This window comes from Asterias rubens, chromosome 22, assembly GCF_902459465.1.
Source record: "Asterias rubens chromosome 22, eAstRub1.3, whole genome shotgun sequence".
Taxonomy (NCBI): domain Eukaryota; kingdom Metazoa; phylum Echinodermata; class Asteroidea; order Forcipulatida; family Asteriidae; genus Asterias; species Asterias rubens.
Genome location: NC_047083.1, coordinates 4,924,793 through 4,940,397, shown reverse-complemented (window position 1 = coordinate 4,940,397; position 15,605 = coordinate 4,924,793). Strand labels below are relative to the sequence as shown.

Below are 15,605 nucleotides of genomic sequence, written 5' to 3'. Positions count from 1 at the left end.
TATTGAAAATTGTGTACACATGAACACAGCCAAAGCCTAAATAACTTCATGTTATTACGATCTCACACAAGCTCCCCAGCCCCAAAGTGGTAGCATATAGACCATCCCGAAGCAACTACGTTCACCGGGCCATCCAGTTTTTCCCCAGCCTTTGATTTGAAGACAAGCGATGCGTTAAAAAAATACCAGATGCCTTTTCCACAACTTTCACGAATGGCCCCCCCCCCCCCCCGACTCAGAAACGTGCAGCACTGCAGGGCCCAATTTCATACTGCTCGACAATGTCTTTGCTAACCAGATATTTTGGTGCGTCGGTCTCAACATGGAGGACCTCCATGGTCTCAATAATGTAAACATTTGCTAGTTTCCTGTTTATCTGTGCCGAGCAAGTTTATGTGAAATCGGGCTCTGTTTCCGAGTTTGCTATTGGCGGGTTAGGCATAGAAACAGAAGTGAGGGTCAACCGCCCCCAAAATTCAGGAACGTTTCGGGTACAAGACAATAGAGGACAGGGTAGGCTAAAAACCAGTTGTACACTAAACAATTGTGTATACTATTTTATTTAAATTGCGAGGAGGTACTGACTTAGTAAGGTTGGCAGGGGGTAATTAAAGCAATTACTTTCTATAGAAAACTAAACAATCTCAAACGAACAAAACTATTTCTCTACTCCAATCATAACACTTTAATTAAAATCACTCACTACAATCAACAATGACAAAAAGTAAAGGAACAAGTTACAGTTTTAATGATCTGTGTAAATAGTTGCTGTTTTACATCAGTTGAAACAAAGGGGGACATGGAATCTGACTTTGAAAATGTAACAAATGTACAGTGTACCAATTTTTTCTGTTCTGATCAGTTTACATGATGTCTTACTCTTATGAAATGGCAATATTTTTCAAATATAATTTGTATTACAACTGAGCAAGCAAAAACGCTTGGAAAATACAACTGAAGCACCCCGTATTGAAAACTTCTAGAGAATTCAAAGAAAATGACTTTGAATGCATTCTACAGATAAATGGGTACACAGGTTTTCTTGTTAGTGCTGTGTTGGGCACAGGAAAACTATCAGTAAAAAACCTAGCCACATCACCAACTAAATAATCCGAAACATGTTGGTTGTACATGCCAATGCAGTTGTTCAAAGTATGTGTGTTTTGCAAGAGCATAAGTTTTTTACAAGAGTATTTGAATACTAATACCAAGACAATGAAAGTAATTATTACATCTAAACAATGATGCTTAAAAACGATGATTCTTTATATACATGTGTGGCATCTGTTAAAATGGTTAAGAAATGATGTTCTGTGAGACATTTCATTGAGTGGCTCAACGACCATTTTAGTGCATACTGCGCAAGTTTTAATTGTTTTGTAGCATTGCTAACTGTAAACACATGACAAGGCATGCCAACCATCTTGTGATTTTAAGTGAATGGCGTATTAATGCCAATCTGAAAGTAGCGCAATAGCTGGTCGCCAAACTTTCTTGCTTTACTGTTAAATTAGCATCAACAAAGGTTTTTAGTATTCATGTACATGTAGTTAGCACATACAGTTCCTTACCGAAAAGCATCACTATATATGACCCCTTGTGGATACAATACCATTAGGTTTGGGTACATTTTTCTGTATACATGTACATAAAAACCAAGTGTACTCCTATACTGTCCACCGTATCTCAAAAAAACCTAATACATGTAATAATTTTGGTCAGGACAAACTTCTCAACAAACTGATCTTGAAATAGCAACGTACCGGCCTGGAAATTCACCTTTTGAAAGGGCAGACCAATTTGATTCTGCAAACGGTACCGCCATTGAAAAATCTTATAGTCGATGGGAACATGATTTGGGGCACTAAGGCCACCCTCAATGTTATTCCAGGCCGACCATCATTGGCGTTGGCGACAGACATTTGGTAAAGTTTTTTTTCCACACATCACAAAAAGTTACATGTACATGTATATCACTCCCCTCAAAAAGAGAAGAAAAACAAATTTCTTACACTTATTTACAACAATTCTTGAAAGGAAATATTCTGGGGGCAAAAAGTAAGAGATGGCAATCACAAATTGGTAGAAAGTAAACTAATAATCTTGAATATGGTTTAAAAAATATCAAGCTATTGACTAAAAAAAAATACAGGAGGATATTTTACTAAAATAGTGTAGTTTTGAACATTCGCATTCACAAACGTATGAACGACATACTTCAGAAAAGTTGCTTTTAAAAGTATTGACTGTACATTCAAAGTATCATCAGGAGAAATGTTACTGCATGAAAAGGCAGCCATAACAAGATCTCTATCGTGGTTACGCTTTTTCCGGTTCACTTATCACCATAACTAAAACCAGTGATTAAAGTCCACTTTTTTCCTTCAGGGCAATGAAAGTGGTCGACTCGTTTTTATACAAGGGGTTTGTACTGCGCCGATTTAAAAATGTATGGTCATGACCTATGTCCCAAGCATCTAATCACGATCAAGACATTTGACCCAAGCCTCTAATCACGGTCAGATGAGCTCCTGCTGCGATGGTGATGATGGGCTCGAGGCGAGTATGATCGACTATAGTAGAACAAACAAATTTGAAAAAAAGATTAGTCTCATAATTTTTTTTTTACTTTAGGTTCGTCTTCTGTTCTCTCATTAACCAAATTCCGAAACGAATTGGCTTAGCGCAAACGGTTTGCTAAGCAGGATCAGGGTCCAATTTCAAAGAGCTGATAATTAACTGTACAGAGCAACAACAACAAACACCACTGTTGTGGGTTATCTTCTGGACCCGAATTCCTTTAAAAAAACTGATTAGCACAAACTGTTTGCTAAGCATAATCAGGGTTTTCACCATCGGGAAATGGAAATATTGGTATATTTTCAGGGAACTTTATCCAGAATTAAGGAGAGTAGGCAGCTCAATTTTAAAAAGCTGCTTAAGTACTCCTTAGTAAATCATGCTTTTACATCCTGCAAGGCAAATAGCATGATACCAGTCACAAATTGTACATTTTGGCATTGTATTCTAGCTTGTAACCTTATTCTGTCCAATGATATTTATTTTGTTGAGCAGGTCCTTGATAATTGGCTCATTACCAATTAAAATCCCATACCGTTGAATTTGATATGACTGGCAGTTTATCATTTTGCTGTGTATACTATATTATTTTCTGCTTAGTGGTTTAATGACTTTCATGACTGATGCAAAACATATCTTTCAGGATAATTTTACGCCAAAAGGTTTGTTGAAAACTCTTGATAAACAAGGACATCATGTTACATGAACACAAAGACCTGCTACCAGATTTGTGCGGGCCTTAAATTACACGCACCAATTAAATACATTTCGGAAAGAAAAACTCAACATGAATAATTAATTAGCACAATCTACCCCGTTTTTCTCAACGGATTCACATGATTCACGTTGGTTGACTTTTTGAGTCGAAAAAGCCGGAATTCCATGAACAGGGAATTAAATGTTTTCAAAAAATTTGACGCTTAGAAATAAATACCTCTTGGATCGGGTTCGAGACCTGCTGTGATCATATCTTCCTCGGGATGGGCTGCGATCTCTGGATCGGGACCTGACAAAAAAATAAGAAAACAATCGTTGATTAAACATTTGTAAACGCAAAGGACACTTCGTAATATATTACCATTACATACACATGGAAAACGTCTTTCTTTATTTTTTTACTGGTGGACTAGAACAAAAATTGAAATTTTTAAAATGTAGATGTTTTTTTAAATGATCTTTTTTCAAAATAAAATGGTCTGTAATGTCATCTTAAGATGAAACTGGTACCTCTCCACAAGAAACACATACTTAAATGGATCAGTTTCTATCCACTAAAAAATATTAGCATTTTGAAAGTTAAAAGCCAAGCATACCTTATGTTTTTGTAACAAACAAAATGATGTAGATTTATACAATCAAACTAATTGCTCACATTTGAAGAGCAAAAGGTGATAGCATTTAGGGGATTATGCCAAAAATCTAGGAAAATTAATCTGTAATTGAAATAGGCAATCTGAAAAAGTCTCATCTTTTAAATATTTCTTTGTGGGACCCCTCCTCTGGAATCACATTCTTTAGAAGGGAGTCGATTCTCTTACCAAGTAAGTTGTTATAGTCATTTCATTTTGAGTAATTACCAAATGGTATACAATCCCTTTTTTAAGCAGTCTTTGGATTACTTGCTAATTTAAGAAATCATCTAGTTTCAAAATTAAATACAAACGCTAAATCTGGGAGAGAATATCATCAAACATGGCTGCAACTTATTACCACAACAACAGTTTGATAAAAAAACAAAATACAAGAAAACAAACGGTACCACAACCTCTTAACAGTTGATCTTAGACCGGAGAGCTCAAATGGGCGCTAATGCCGAAACTCTCAAGCCACTGTAGCATCGCACAATTTTCAAAATAAAAATTTGCTTCGTTGAAGGAGGTGTGCCGAACGCCAAGGGGGTCGGGTTGGCCTTTGAAAGCTGACATGAAAGAGTTGAACTCTGATGCCACCTCAAGTTGCTAGCGACCATATTTTAGATCTTTTTGCAGTGCCGAGGAGAGACGGTTTCTTTGAGGAGGCGATTTCTTATCTAGAATATTTATATAGGAAGCCGTCTTTCGGACGAGCCGATTTTAGAGTGCAGTGCTGAGTATGGTCGACTGACTGTGTGTGTGTGTGTGAGATGACTGACTGACTCAAAGGGCCGCAAGCCGATCTGACAGACGTTTAGGCAGATCACATTTGCTACACGTGATGATCAAGTGTTGATCACAATGACGATGACATGGGGTCACACGTGACGATCAAATGCCATGTTAATGGTGATTTGGGACAGCCTGTAAAGAGGGGTTCGAGTGTAAATACAAAATAATCAAAGTGGTTCACAAAAATCTTGAAATCTCAACTCCTGCATGCTTACTCCCTTCAGGCCCTATACTTCTTAGAGGTAATGATTGCCTCCATGCCACCCGTTTATTGCCTTAGTGCCTTTAAAATAGTAGAATTTTTTTCAAATTCCTAATAGGGTGCCCTTTACCAAGAAGAAAAAAAATGCACTTGCTCATGAAAAACGATGCCTGCCCATTGTATTAAGTTACATTATTATCCAAAATTATTAACCATTTCAAATGTCTTCTTTTTTTTACTGAGCTTTACAAAAAAAAAAATATATATATTTTTGATACTTACTTAAAAGGTTTCCCTGGAAACCATTGCAAGATGGATCAGTTACATGGTAGATCATATAAAAAGACTCAAACAAAGAAGTGCTAAAAATAAATGGCTTCGGATACCATTTTTACTAGTAAATACCCACCCATGGTTTTTACTAGTAAATACCCATTTTTACATATCATTGCAACTTTAAAAAGTGGTCGGAAACCGAGGAAATCCTAGAAGTGGTGGTTGGGGATTTCTTAGTGCTGGATGTTTTTTTCTGCATCCACAAATAGGAATTGATCATGTGGTTACAGGCCAAAATTGTTAAAATAACATAGAGTCAAGTACATCTTGAAGTGATGATTGTAATAAATAACAATCGTAGAAAAACAAATGTTTTTTTAATGAAATTTTAGATTCTTTATATTTAGGGTCGTACCTGGATCTACGACTGTATCTTCGGCTTTGACCACCACCACTGCCACCGTAACCACCATAACGTCCACCGCCGCCTCCACCTTTGCCACTCCGGCAGTCGCGGGCAAAGTGCCCTCGCTCATGGCAATTGTAGCATTTATCGTCGGAACTGGCTGTGCGTGGTTGTCTTCCACCCCGGCCTCGGCTACGTTTCTCACCCGAGGACATTTCTACCTGTGCCCGATGTCCGCAAATGTATCTGTGAAGTGAATCGGGATGAAGGATCTATTGATAACTCACTAAACCAATGTAGTGCAAAGCTCATTCTAAACAGGTATACTTGTGCCTATCAATTCTGGGCTACCCAAGAAACCTCAGGGTTTTTATACCTTTTGTAGATCAAGTTTTTACCCCCCCCCCCCCCGACATGAACCTGATCCCTACTCACTGTGAACGAAGAAGTTTGTACTAAAATTTACATGCTGTAGAAACTACACCTTCATTAGAGGCCAAGTTTTTCATTGAAAAAAAAAACGTGAACATCACAAGGCAGTGTTTTCTGGAGAGTCGTGTATAAAAATGAGTTTGCGAAAATAATTTGTGTGAAATTATTTTATAATCTTTTCTCAAAGACTACATCGCATCAGCAAGTAAAAACAATTAAGGAAAGCTTTCTACTGTCTTTTATTGTAAATTATACAGTTAAATAAAAATCTGTGGATATTTGTGTTTTTCTGGCCATACAAAAAGGTTTGCCTGGCCATACAAAAAGTATTCAACCCTTTCAACAAAGGGGCAATTCAAAAGTTGGAATAAAATAGTCTTAGCTGCCGTTTTAAACCTTGCAGGGCTGTGTGGTTAAGGACCTATAAATAAACCCTACAGTTCTCTTTAATCTCCTTACTAAAAAATAAAGGCGATGATATTTATTGGTAAAATAGAAAGAGGAAAAATGTTTAGTCCGAGTAAAAAAAGAAACCTGTTTAGTGTTCCCGGCGGCTTCCTTTTTAGAGGCCGCCTCTTTCTTCTTTTTTTAATGTTATTTTCTTATGAAAAAAGGGTTATTTTAAATGATCTCAGTTAAAACAATCCGATTGTCTTGTCTGAATGTCTTAACCAAAATAAAATGTTTCATTTATGTAGTGTGTTTGAGCAGTATAAAAAAAAATGGATACTTGACATTTTTTAAAAGAATGGCGGCCATCTTGAAATAAAAAACAAAAAGCCCCTCCTTCCTTTTTGTTGAGAAACCCAGGCGCTAAATGGGTTTCTTTTTTAACTCAGCCTTATTGACTGAAAATGTGTAACCTACGCTCCATCGAGACCCTTGACCGCATCCTCAGCATCCCGAGAATCCTCATACTCCACAAAGGCAAAACCTGGAGGGTTCCTGGCCACCCAGACGTTCTTCAGAGGTCCAAATTTGCTGAATTCATCTTCAATCTCTCGACGACCTGCCGATGATCCAAGGTTACCGACGTAGACCTTACAGGCGAGATCACCTCGAGAGTAGTTAGAATAGCGAGACATCGTGTTCTTTCTCTAACCTAAAGAAAAACAGAATATAAATTAGTGATAACAAATTGTTGAAGCATTGATAGCTGGCCTGATACTTCTAAAAGGCGACATGCCTCTGCGTAAGTCTCGCGCGCACCGGATCGAGCAAACACGACAACTGAAGAACTTATGAACTTTTATGAATCAAATCTTTGCTTTAATTTATTCTTAATGCCGAATCTGAACAACAAAAATACCCTATAGAGCTTGTTTAAATTAGTTTTAGCTTCTTAAACAAAAATTAATACACAATTATTGGTTTAAGTATAGGTATAGACAAAAGTAAAACTCTGGAACAAGGATGTTTGTTTGATCTTTAATTTTTTTTATAAACCCCTTTTGTAAATCTACGCCCGTGAAATTACTTTATTAAATATTTTTTCGAGAACTACGTAGCACGTGCGCGCAAAAAGTACACAAGCTTAATGCACATAAAACAGCCGTTGATCTGTATTCGCGCCCTCACGGGCCCACAGCTCGGCAGGCTGATGACGTCATGCTGATCCGCATATTCCATGATGGCTGCGCCGTGAACGATTCGATGAAATTAGGGTCGGCGATTAGGTAGCAAAGTTATCGTTAAAAATTTCTTTTAAAATGTTTTCACTTTTCAATACACATCAAGCAAGCTTAGAGTTAGGTGAACACATTCAGCCGGTTTATACTGCCGGGTGGCTTGTAGATAAGGCACCAGAATATTTTTTTATTCCTTAGCTGCATGAGGAAATGATGTGGACGTGTGGCTAAGGATTCAGCTATCCTTGGCCACACAAGTGGGGCTAGGTGAAAGTAAGACACCTTCATTCAACTTAGTTTTATTCATGACTCGTGCCATGGAGGTAACAATTAAAAATAAAAGGAGTTATTTTAATATTTAGGCCTAGTTAGATTTTAGAAAAACAGTGTCAGGACACTTCGTACCTTTGCCACTTCGTACCTTGGACACTTCCTACCTTCATACTAATTCGGGATTTCTGCATCGTTTATGATTATTTTTAGTTGCGATAACGTAACCCTCCTCCGGACAGCTGCAGGCCGGAGGGTTACGAGATTGTTTCGAGCGGAAACGGTTGATCTGGTCCAACACGTACAATTTTGACAGCTAGTCACCAGATATACATGTGTGGCGTGTAGTTCAACAGTACACGTGCATGTACATGGTGTACTCACTCACAATCATGTACAGTGCATTGTGCTAATGCATGTGATGACCGCACATGTGTGCAGTTGCCGGGCTACACAATGCACACTACGCATTGCCACGACCTCTTGAACTACACGTCACACATGAGAGCCGAAGCTCGGCCCCACGCAGGTTCGACATTTGAACCTGTGAATTTTGCTCCGGCTCTGGTAAGTTGGTGTCCATTTTTCTTCAAAATATGTCCTCAATGGTGTTTTGAGTATTATGACAGGCTGCATTAGACATTGCGGATTAAGTTCGTACCCTCAGAATTTGTGTCATGATTTTTGAAAGTGGCAAAAATGGGGCAAATCTGGTGACTAGCTGTCAAAATTGTACGTGTTGGACCAGATCAACCGTTTCCGCTCGAAACAATCTGTAACCCTCCGGCGGCCGGCGGGAGGAGGGTTACGTTATCGCAACTAGATTATTTTATGCTTTGTGATCAGATGATTATGAAATGTTCGAACCAAGGAGCCATTTTGACGATTGTGTGATTGTTTGAATTTAAAATACTTGTAAAAAATATTGGGAATGGTGGAAGATGTTTTCCTTGGCAGTAATTAACTTATACAAAATATTAATTTCACTTTAAAAATGACATTCACGTTCAAACAAAAAATTATAATTCATAATGTATTATTAATTTTTATCTCATTAACTCAACGAACATTAAATTATTGAGGAATACACATTTTAATGAAGGTACCAAGTGACTCGGCTGATAGTCACTTCGTAGCCCGCCCATGATACGAAATGACCAATTTGGTTACGGTACGAAGTGTCCCGAAGGTACGAAGTGTCCAGGGTGCACGTGGCAAAGGTACGAAGTGTCCGACATCCTAGAAAAACCACAGAGATCACAATCACAAGCTCAAAGGCTAGCCTCCATGATTCAGCATTGATCAAAGTCCAAACTTCTGTGTTCTTATCCTAACCTATAAAGTCACTTTTTAACAAAGGAGTTCACAAGACACAACTTCACCATCATTCATGACGTTCACAAATTCGAACAAAAGAATAAAAATAAAATTAGAATGAACGACCAAAACACTGGGGGAAAACAAGAAAGTTTAAAAGCATAATCAAGTTGCTTGCAATGATTTAGATTATCGTTTCATAAGGTAACATAAGGCATTGTGGTTACTCATTATTAAAAAGAAACCCGGATTCTGCAGCGAGATAAAAACAACATTGTAATTGTATTAGTTTAGATGCAAAAATGGCACGCTTGTCCGGAAACCGGGCAAACACGCTATGCATTGCGCAGAGTCGTCATCAACAATCAATCATTGAAAACCGAGCTTTTCGGGCCGATATATCACACATTAAAGCTCATTTTAATAATGCCTATGTAAGCCACATATTATCTACAAGCAGTAAAGAGCCCATTCAAGAAGATTTCAACGTCTTAAGAGTATTATTTTATGATTATTTATTGCAAAATGTAGGACCAGATTCGTGGATACTCACCGTGGACGCTCCGTATAGCACGCAATGAATTTATGGTGTGGCGACAAACCACGCTCTGCGCTTGCGCGCCCCCAGACGACACGTGACCACGCTGGCATCGTCATCATGCGTGGGGCCTTTTGTTATGTAGATTTGTTTTCCCCATTGAAAAGTGGGGTGTGGAAAGAGATGGGGTAAGCTGGAGAAAAATTATTATCCCTGATACAATGGAAGGATTTATCAAGAAGGGGGGGGGGGAGTGGACAATGGGGATGGGGAGTGTGAGCTTCGAACTTTCAATATCCCATATCATTTGGAAAACGAAATGAAAATGTGCACACCCATGCACCCCCCCCCCCCCCCCCACCCTACATATCACTACCCCACCCAACCAGTGAAAAAGTCCAGGCAAAGATGCTTTCCATCGGGGATCAGGAATATTATTTCTCTTTTTCCACCATACACTATTTATAGCACTCAACAGTCTGTCATTTTTTTAATCGCTCCGGATTTTCTGCAATAAAGACGCGAAAGTTCCACAGGTATAGTTATTGTATTACTGCAGTGAACACTTGGTAGTTACTCAAAACAATTATTAGCATAAAACCTTACTTGGTTTACGAGTAATGGGGAGCTATTGATAGTATAAAACCTTGTGATAAACGGTTCCCTCTGAAGTGACGTATATCGAGGAAGAAGTAATTTTCCACGAGTTTGATTTCGAGACCTCAAATGAGATGTTTGTGTTTTTTCTTTCATTAATTATTATCTCGCAACTTCGACGACCAATAATAATGAGCTCAAATTTTCACAGATTTGTTTTGTGCAAATGTTGAGATACGAAGAAAGGTCTTTTGGCAATTTTCAATAGTGTCGAGTTCAGTGTCTTTAAAAGGGACACGTTGCCTTGGATCGGTCGAGTTGGTCCATGAAAAGCGTTTGAAACCGTTTATTATAAAATGCATGGTAAGAAAGATTGTAAAAGTAAAATATAACACAAAATATGCCTCGAAATTGCGTGATTTTCCTTTTACATTGCGAACTAACACCGGTCTGGCCATTTTTCATGGAGTCAACAACTTGAATCCACAAACGGCGTGCCGTTCTAGTTTAAGACGTGGGATAACTTGAGAACCAGGCAACTTCGAGGCACAATAATTTTGTGTGGATTAATTCTACTCTTACAACATCTTACATGCATTTTATAAGAAATGGTTTCCAAAGCTTTTCATGGACTAACTTGCCCCGATCCAAGGCATCGTATCCCTTTAATACTGTTTTTATAACACTTAATATAATTTTATACCTTGCAGACAGTTTCGCTATTCCTGTTGGTGGAGAGCGCGTCACGTTGGGGTGTATAAACCTTTGATAATGACCAGTGTTTATAACAAGCTGGCTTCCGCGTGTCGGGCGCGCAAGATTTTCACGCGGAACGCAATTAATAGTTATGGTAACAGCGCGTAATATAAGCGCGCGCGCGTAATCTAAGCACGCGTGCGTACACACTACCCACGCGCATCGAACAGATTCTTCACAAAGTTTTGGAAAAAAATATTAAAAACCTCGAATTTTCAATTGTTAAGTGTCTGAAATTGTATTTTTAACGCCTATTAACCAAAAAGGCATTTATGAATGGGAATAAAAGGGTAGCTTCCAGTTCTTTCACGGTCGTTCAAAACAGGCAGGGTCGAATTGCCGTGTGATGAATGCCCGAGCCGAAGGCGAGGGCCTTTATCACACGGCAATAAAAAACAACCCCGACCATGCATGCAGCATGAATACAAACCAACGAGGGTGCTCATTATTTCGTGCGAAAGTGATTTAAAGTGGGTCGGTTCAAAGTTCATATGCATTATTATAGTCACGGTCTAGCCTTGTAATATAGTGATGGGTGGCGTACCACCATAATCTGTTCTTACTCTACGATACAACCAAGTCGGCCACAAGGCATAGCCCTATCGCGTTGACCTACTGTATCCCAACTCGACCTAGAAAGTATACACAGAGGTGTGACAGTCATTCGCAGTGGTACCAGGCAGGCAAAATGGAGGTAATACTTAAACGTGTACCTTTTTCTGTCATTCTCGCAATTGTTGTCCTTGCCGTTATTTGCCAGCCTGTTCATGGGGCCCGTCGGCGCGTCCGTCGGGCTGAGTCTTCTTCGGATAATCACGCTAAAGTTCTTATCTTAGGTGCCGGTGCGTCGGGTCTACAGGCTTCGCGGGTCCTCCATGACGCAGGCACGGATGATTTTATCATTATAGAAGGAGCGGATCAGATTGGGGGCCGTATTCGATCCACTATATTTGCTAATCGCACAATAGAACTCGGGGCAGGATGGACTTAAGGGCCGGTAAGGCCTGTGACTTACCAACTATCCATAGATCTAAACCTCGACCGTAGAGCAAGTGACTATGAAAGCTATATAGTCCGTAATGCTACCGGCAGCGACGTCACAGATCAGGCAGATAAAGATTACGACAAACTCGAACCGGCCTTTGAAAAATTATTTTCTCTGAAGGCGAGGATACAGAAAAAGAAAAGCAACCCTGACATGTCGCAGCGGTCAGCGTTACGTCTTGGAGGTTGGAGCCCGAAAAGTGACACAGAGAAACTCATCGAGTGGTTCGAGATAGACTTTGAGTACGCTGAACCCTCTGAGCTATTGTCCACGGATGAGGCGGAAGATTTTGGTGAGACCTACTTCTTAAAGGATCCGAGAGGATTCATTACAATCTTTGACGTCGTTGCTGGTTTCTTAAAGGAGCCCGAGTTCATCAACCACACCCGTTTGAATCAGCGAGTAGTCTCCATCGATCAGAGCGATCCTGCCTCGGTGGTTGTCACTTGCGATGACGGCACAGTGTACACCGCCGATCAAGTCCTGGTCACCTTCAGTCTCGGTGTCTTACAGAATGACTTAGTTGAGTTCATACCACCTCTACCAGAATGGAAGGATGTTGTCATCAAGAAGTCTCACATAGCTGCCTACACGCACATCTACCTGAGCTTTCCAACTAAGTTCTGGGACGACACGGAGTGGATCCTGCATGCTAGCCCGAGAATAGGCTACTACCCAGCTTTCTTCAACTTCCAGTCCGAGGGGTATGATCCAAATGGCACGCCCACATTGCTTGCGACTCTAACCGGTAAGCAAATCTTTTCAGCTAACATGACGTCGGCCCAACGTTGGCAAATGTACACATTTTTGGTTGACAGTTGGTAGTGACGTTGCGGGTACTTTGTTTTTACATCAATCTAACGTCAAAAATGTTGGGTCAACGTTGACCCAACTCCACCAAGACGTCGGACTTTGTCGGGCCGACGGTCCAACGTCGGCATACTACGTTGTGCCAACGTTGGAAATCAACCGTTTTTACTGCCCAACAATCCCCAAGGTTAATAACATGCGGACGCTAGGTTACCCGTATTCTTACTACGTTACTAACGTTGTAAGCATTATTTTACACTGCACGACTTTCCTGATATTAGCACGTCATCGTTTTACCAACGTTGATTAACCACCGACTCTGACCTTTCAAGCGTCTGTTTAACGTGTTTTTTTCCCTTCTTTTTCTTTAATTAGGGCTTCGCTTTCACATGTTTTTATGTTTCTCTTAAAAAAGGTGACGAGTCAAGACGAGTGGACGCCCAGCCAGTATCTCAAACCAAGGCTGAAATAGAACAAGTTCTTCGCAACATGTACGGGGATAGCATTCCAGACATCGATGATATCTTAATCTCTGGCTGGACGAGTAATCCACTCACCATGGGTTCATACTCCGCTTGGCCCACCGAACTCTCAAGGCAATGCACCGACGCGCTCGAAGGTCGAGTTGACCGCGTTTTCTTCGGAGGGGAAGCGACTTCACCGGTTCACTACAGCTACGTTGAAGGAGGGTTAGACTCGGGCAAGCGGGAAGGGCTTAAGATTCTCGACTGTATGCAGAATTTCGAAGAATGTCCTTTTTATGAGGGAGGTGGTTTAGGGTGTGAGCTTCCGGAAGCAAGTTCAGCAACTTTAGTTCACTGTTATAGCTCTTATAGTTTCTTTGTACTTGTTACTGGGTTGGTATACCTTTTGATCTAATAAAGTTCCAATACAGAGGTAGGGCTTAAGCCGGTGGAGTCTGAACGGTAAACGGTTCCACATAACCATTTTTATCCTGAGTAGAGGAACAATTCGAATAAGTAACAGTTTCTCAAATAGATTAGACATTTTAAAAGGGAGGTATGTGTATAATTAGTAATAATTGCAAGCGTTATTGGTATAGCTTATGCTTAGAAGTTTACAGTAGCTTTCGATAGTATAAAAGGAGCCTGGAAAACAAATCACTTCGAAGGATTTTAGGTTAAAAATTAATATGGTTGTGTCCAAACATTTGAAACTGAGAAGCGTTACAGACGGTAACGCTTCTCAGATTGTTCAATCCTATGACTATTCTTCCTGCGTGGACATAGTTCGTGTGGACATGTATTAATTTAGAATACTGAAGTGACCATTTTTCACATCAGGTACGTACGTGCGCGGAGACGTCTTACGTGAGCATGCGATAGGCCCAAAGTGGCGATGTTACCAAGAAAAAAAAACTATATTGTTGTCCGACGTTCACGCTCACGTGTTTGCCCGCGTAGTGTGCAGCTAAACCTCGCGGGCCAATCTAGCGTGAGCCGAATCGGGGCCGGGGCCATGCATTCAAAAACACAAAAAGATTGCCCCAGATTTTCGGCGCTAATTAAGAGCGCAACCACACCTTTGAATTTCAAAGCACGTATCTTCAATTTTTGCAACGGATTAAAATGACCAAACAGCCCCCCCCCCCCCCTTTAAAGGATTTGGGTACTTTTAGTAACACAAAACACAATGTTCACAGATTTACATTAAGATTACACCGTTTGAAGATAATGATAATAATTATAAACCTTACCTTAAAATATCAAATGCTGAGGTGCCCTAATTTTTGAGAAATGAGTAAAACAATGTCATGAAAATACTTTTTTACATGCTAAAATAATTTCCATCTTATGATAGTTTGCCTTTAGAGTTTGTTTAATACCTGTACGATTATACTACAGTTAAACTCACGTTTTCAACTCTGTGTAGGCCATTACATGTATTGTACTCGTACAAGCATTAGTAAAACAGTTGTAGCAGTCTACCCCCACTAAAAATTCAAACAACAGTAATGAATATTTTTGCGAGGGTTCAGTGGTTTAAAAAAACAGTCACCTAAAAATGTATGTTTTTTTGTTACTGTTGTAAACACTTACCATCATTTTGTTTGGGGTTCCGCTATGAGGCATATTTGTTTCCTTCTTGGTACTAAGGGTTATTGCAGCACAAAACTTAAGTGTTTCATTAGGAAGGTTATGGGAAGGATTTTAAATTTGAATGTGTTGTCTGGTTTCTTAAATGAAAAACAATTATTATACGAAATGGCCGACAAAATTATAGGTTAAACAACTAGCGGTTGGGAAAAATTTAACGAAAGGGTTTGTGTATAATAAAAAAGGCTCAATAAACTCAAACTTTGATGGCAAGAGTTTTTCTTTTGTAGAGGCGGAATCGGTCGTCTGGGTAACCATTTCCCAACCTATTTAAGGCGCCTTGTCAAAACCTCCCGAGCGTTCCTCCGCGGAGAGTCTGCGGACTGGACAGCAAATACCACCGTTGCTAAGGACCTCGGACAGTCCGCAGAAGAACAGTCATGTGCGTTGAAGCGCAGCGAGGTTAATGAGCTATTCATGCCGGGCGCTATTGTTGGTATAACAATGAGTCTCATGAATAAACAAGTTGTATTTTCGCGTCATGAAT

General features: G+C 39.8%; 1 protein-coding gene and 1 pseudogene across 1 annotated transcript; one reads left to right on the top strand and one right to left on the bottom strand.

The window, feature by feature from the left end:
- Positions 1 to 1,712: 1,712 nt before the first annotated feature.
- LOC117305075 (serine/arginine-rich splicing factor 7-like) lies at positions 1,713 to 9,878 on the bottom strand. The gene is made up of 5 exons (XM_033789802.1): positions 9,809 to 9,878; positions 6,908 to 7,142; positions 5,618 to 5,854; positions 3,515 to 3,586; positions 1,713 to 2,573 (listed from the first exon to the last, which is right to left on the bottom strand). The coding sequence occupies exons 2-5, from the start codon at positions 7,123 to 7,125 to the stop codon at positions 2,510 to 2,512; spliced, it is 591 nt and encodes a 196-aa protein (XP_033645693.1). The 5' UTR covers positions 7,126 to 7,142; positions 9,809 to 9,878; the 3' UTR covers positions 1,713 to 2,509.
- A 1,821-nt stretch (positions 9,879 to 11,699) lies between these two features.
- Positions 11,700 to 15,319, top strand: LOC117305165 (annotated as a pseudogene).
- The last annotated feature ends 286 nt before the right edge of the window (positions 15,320 to 15,605 follow it).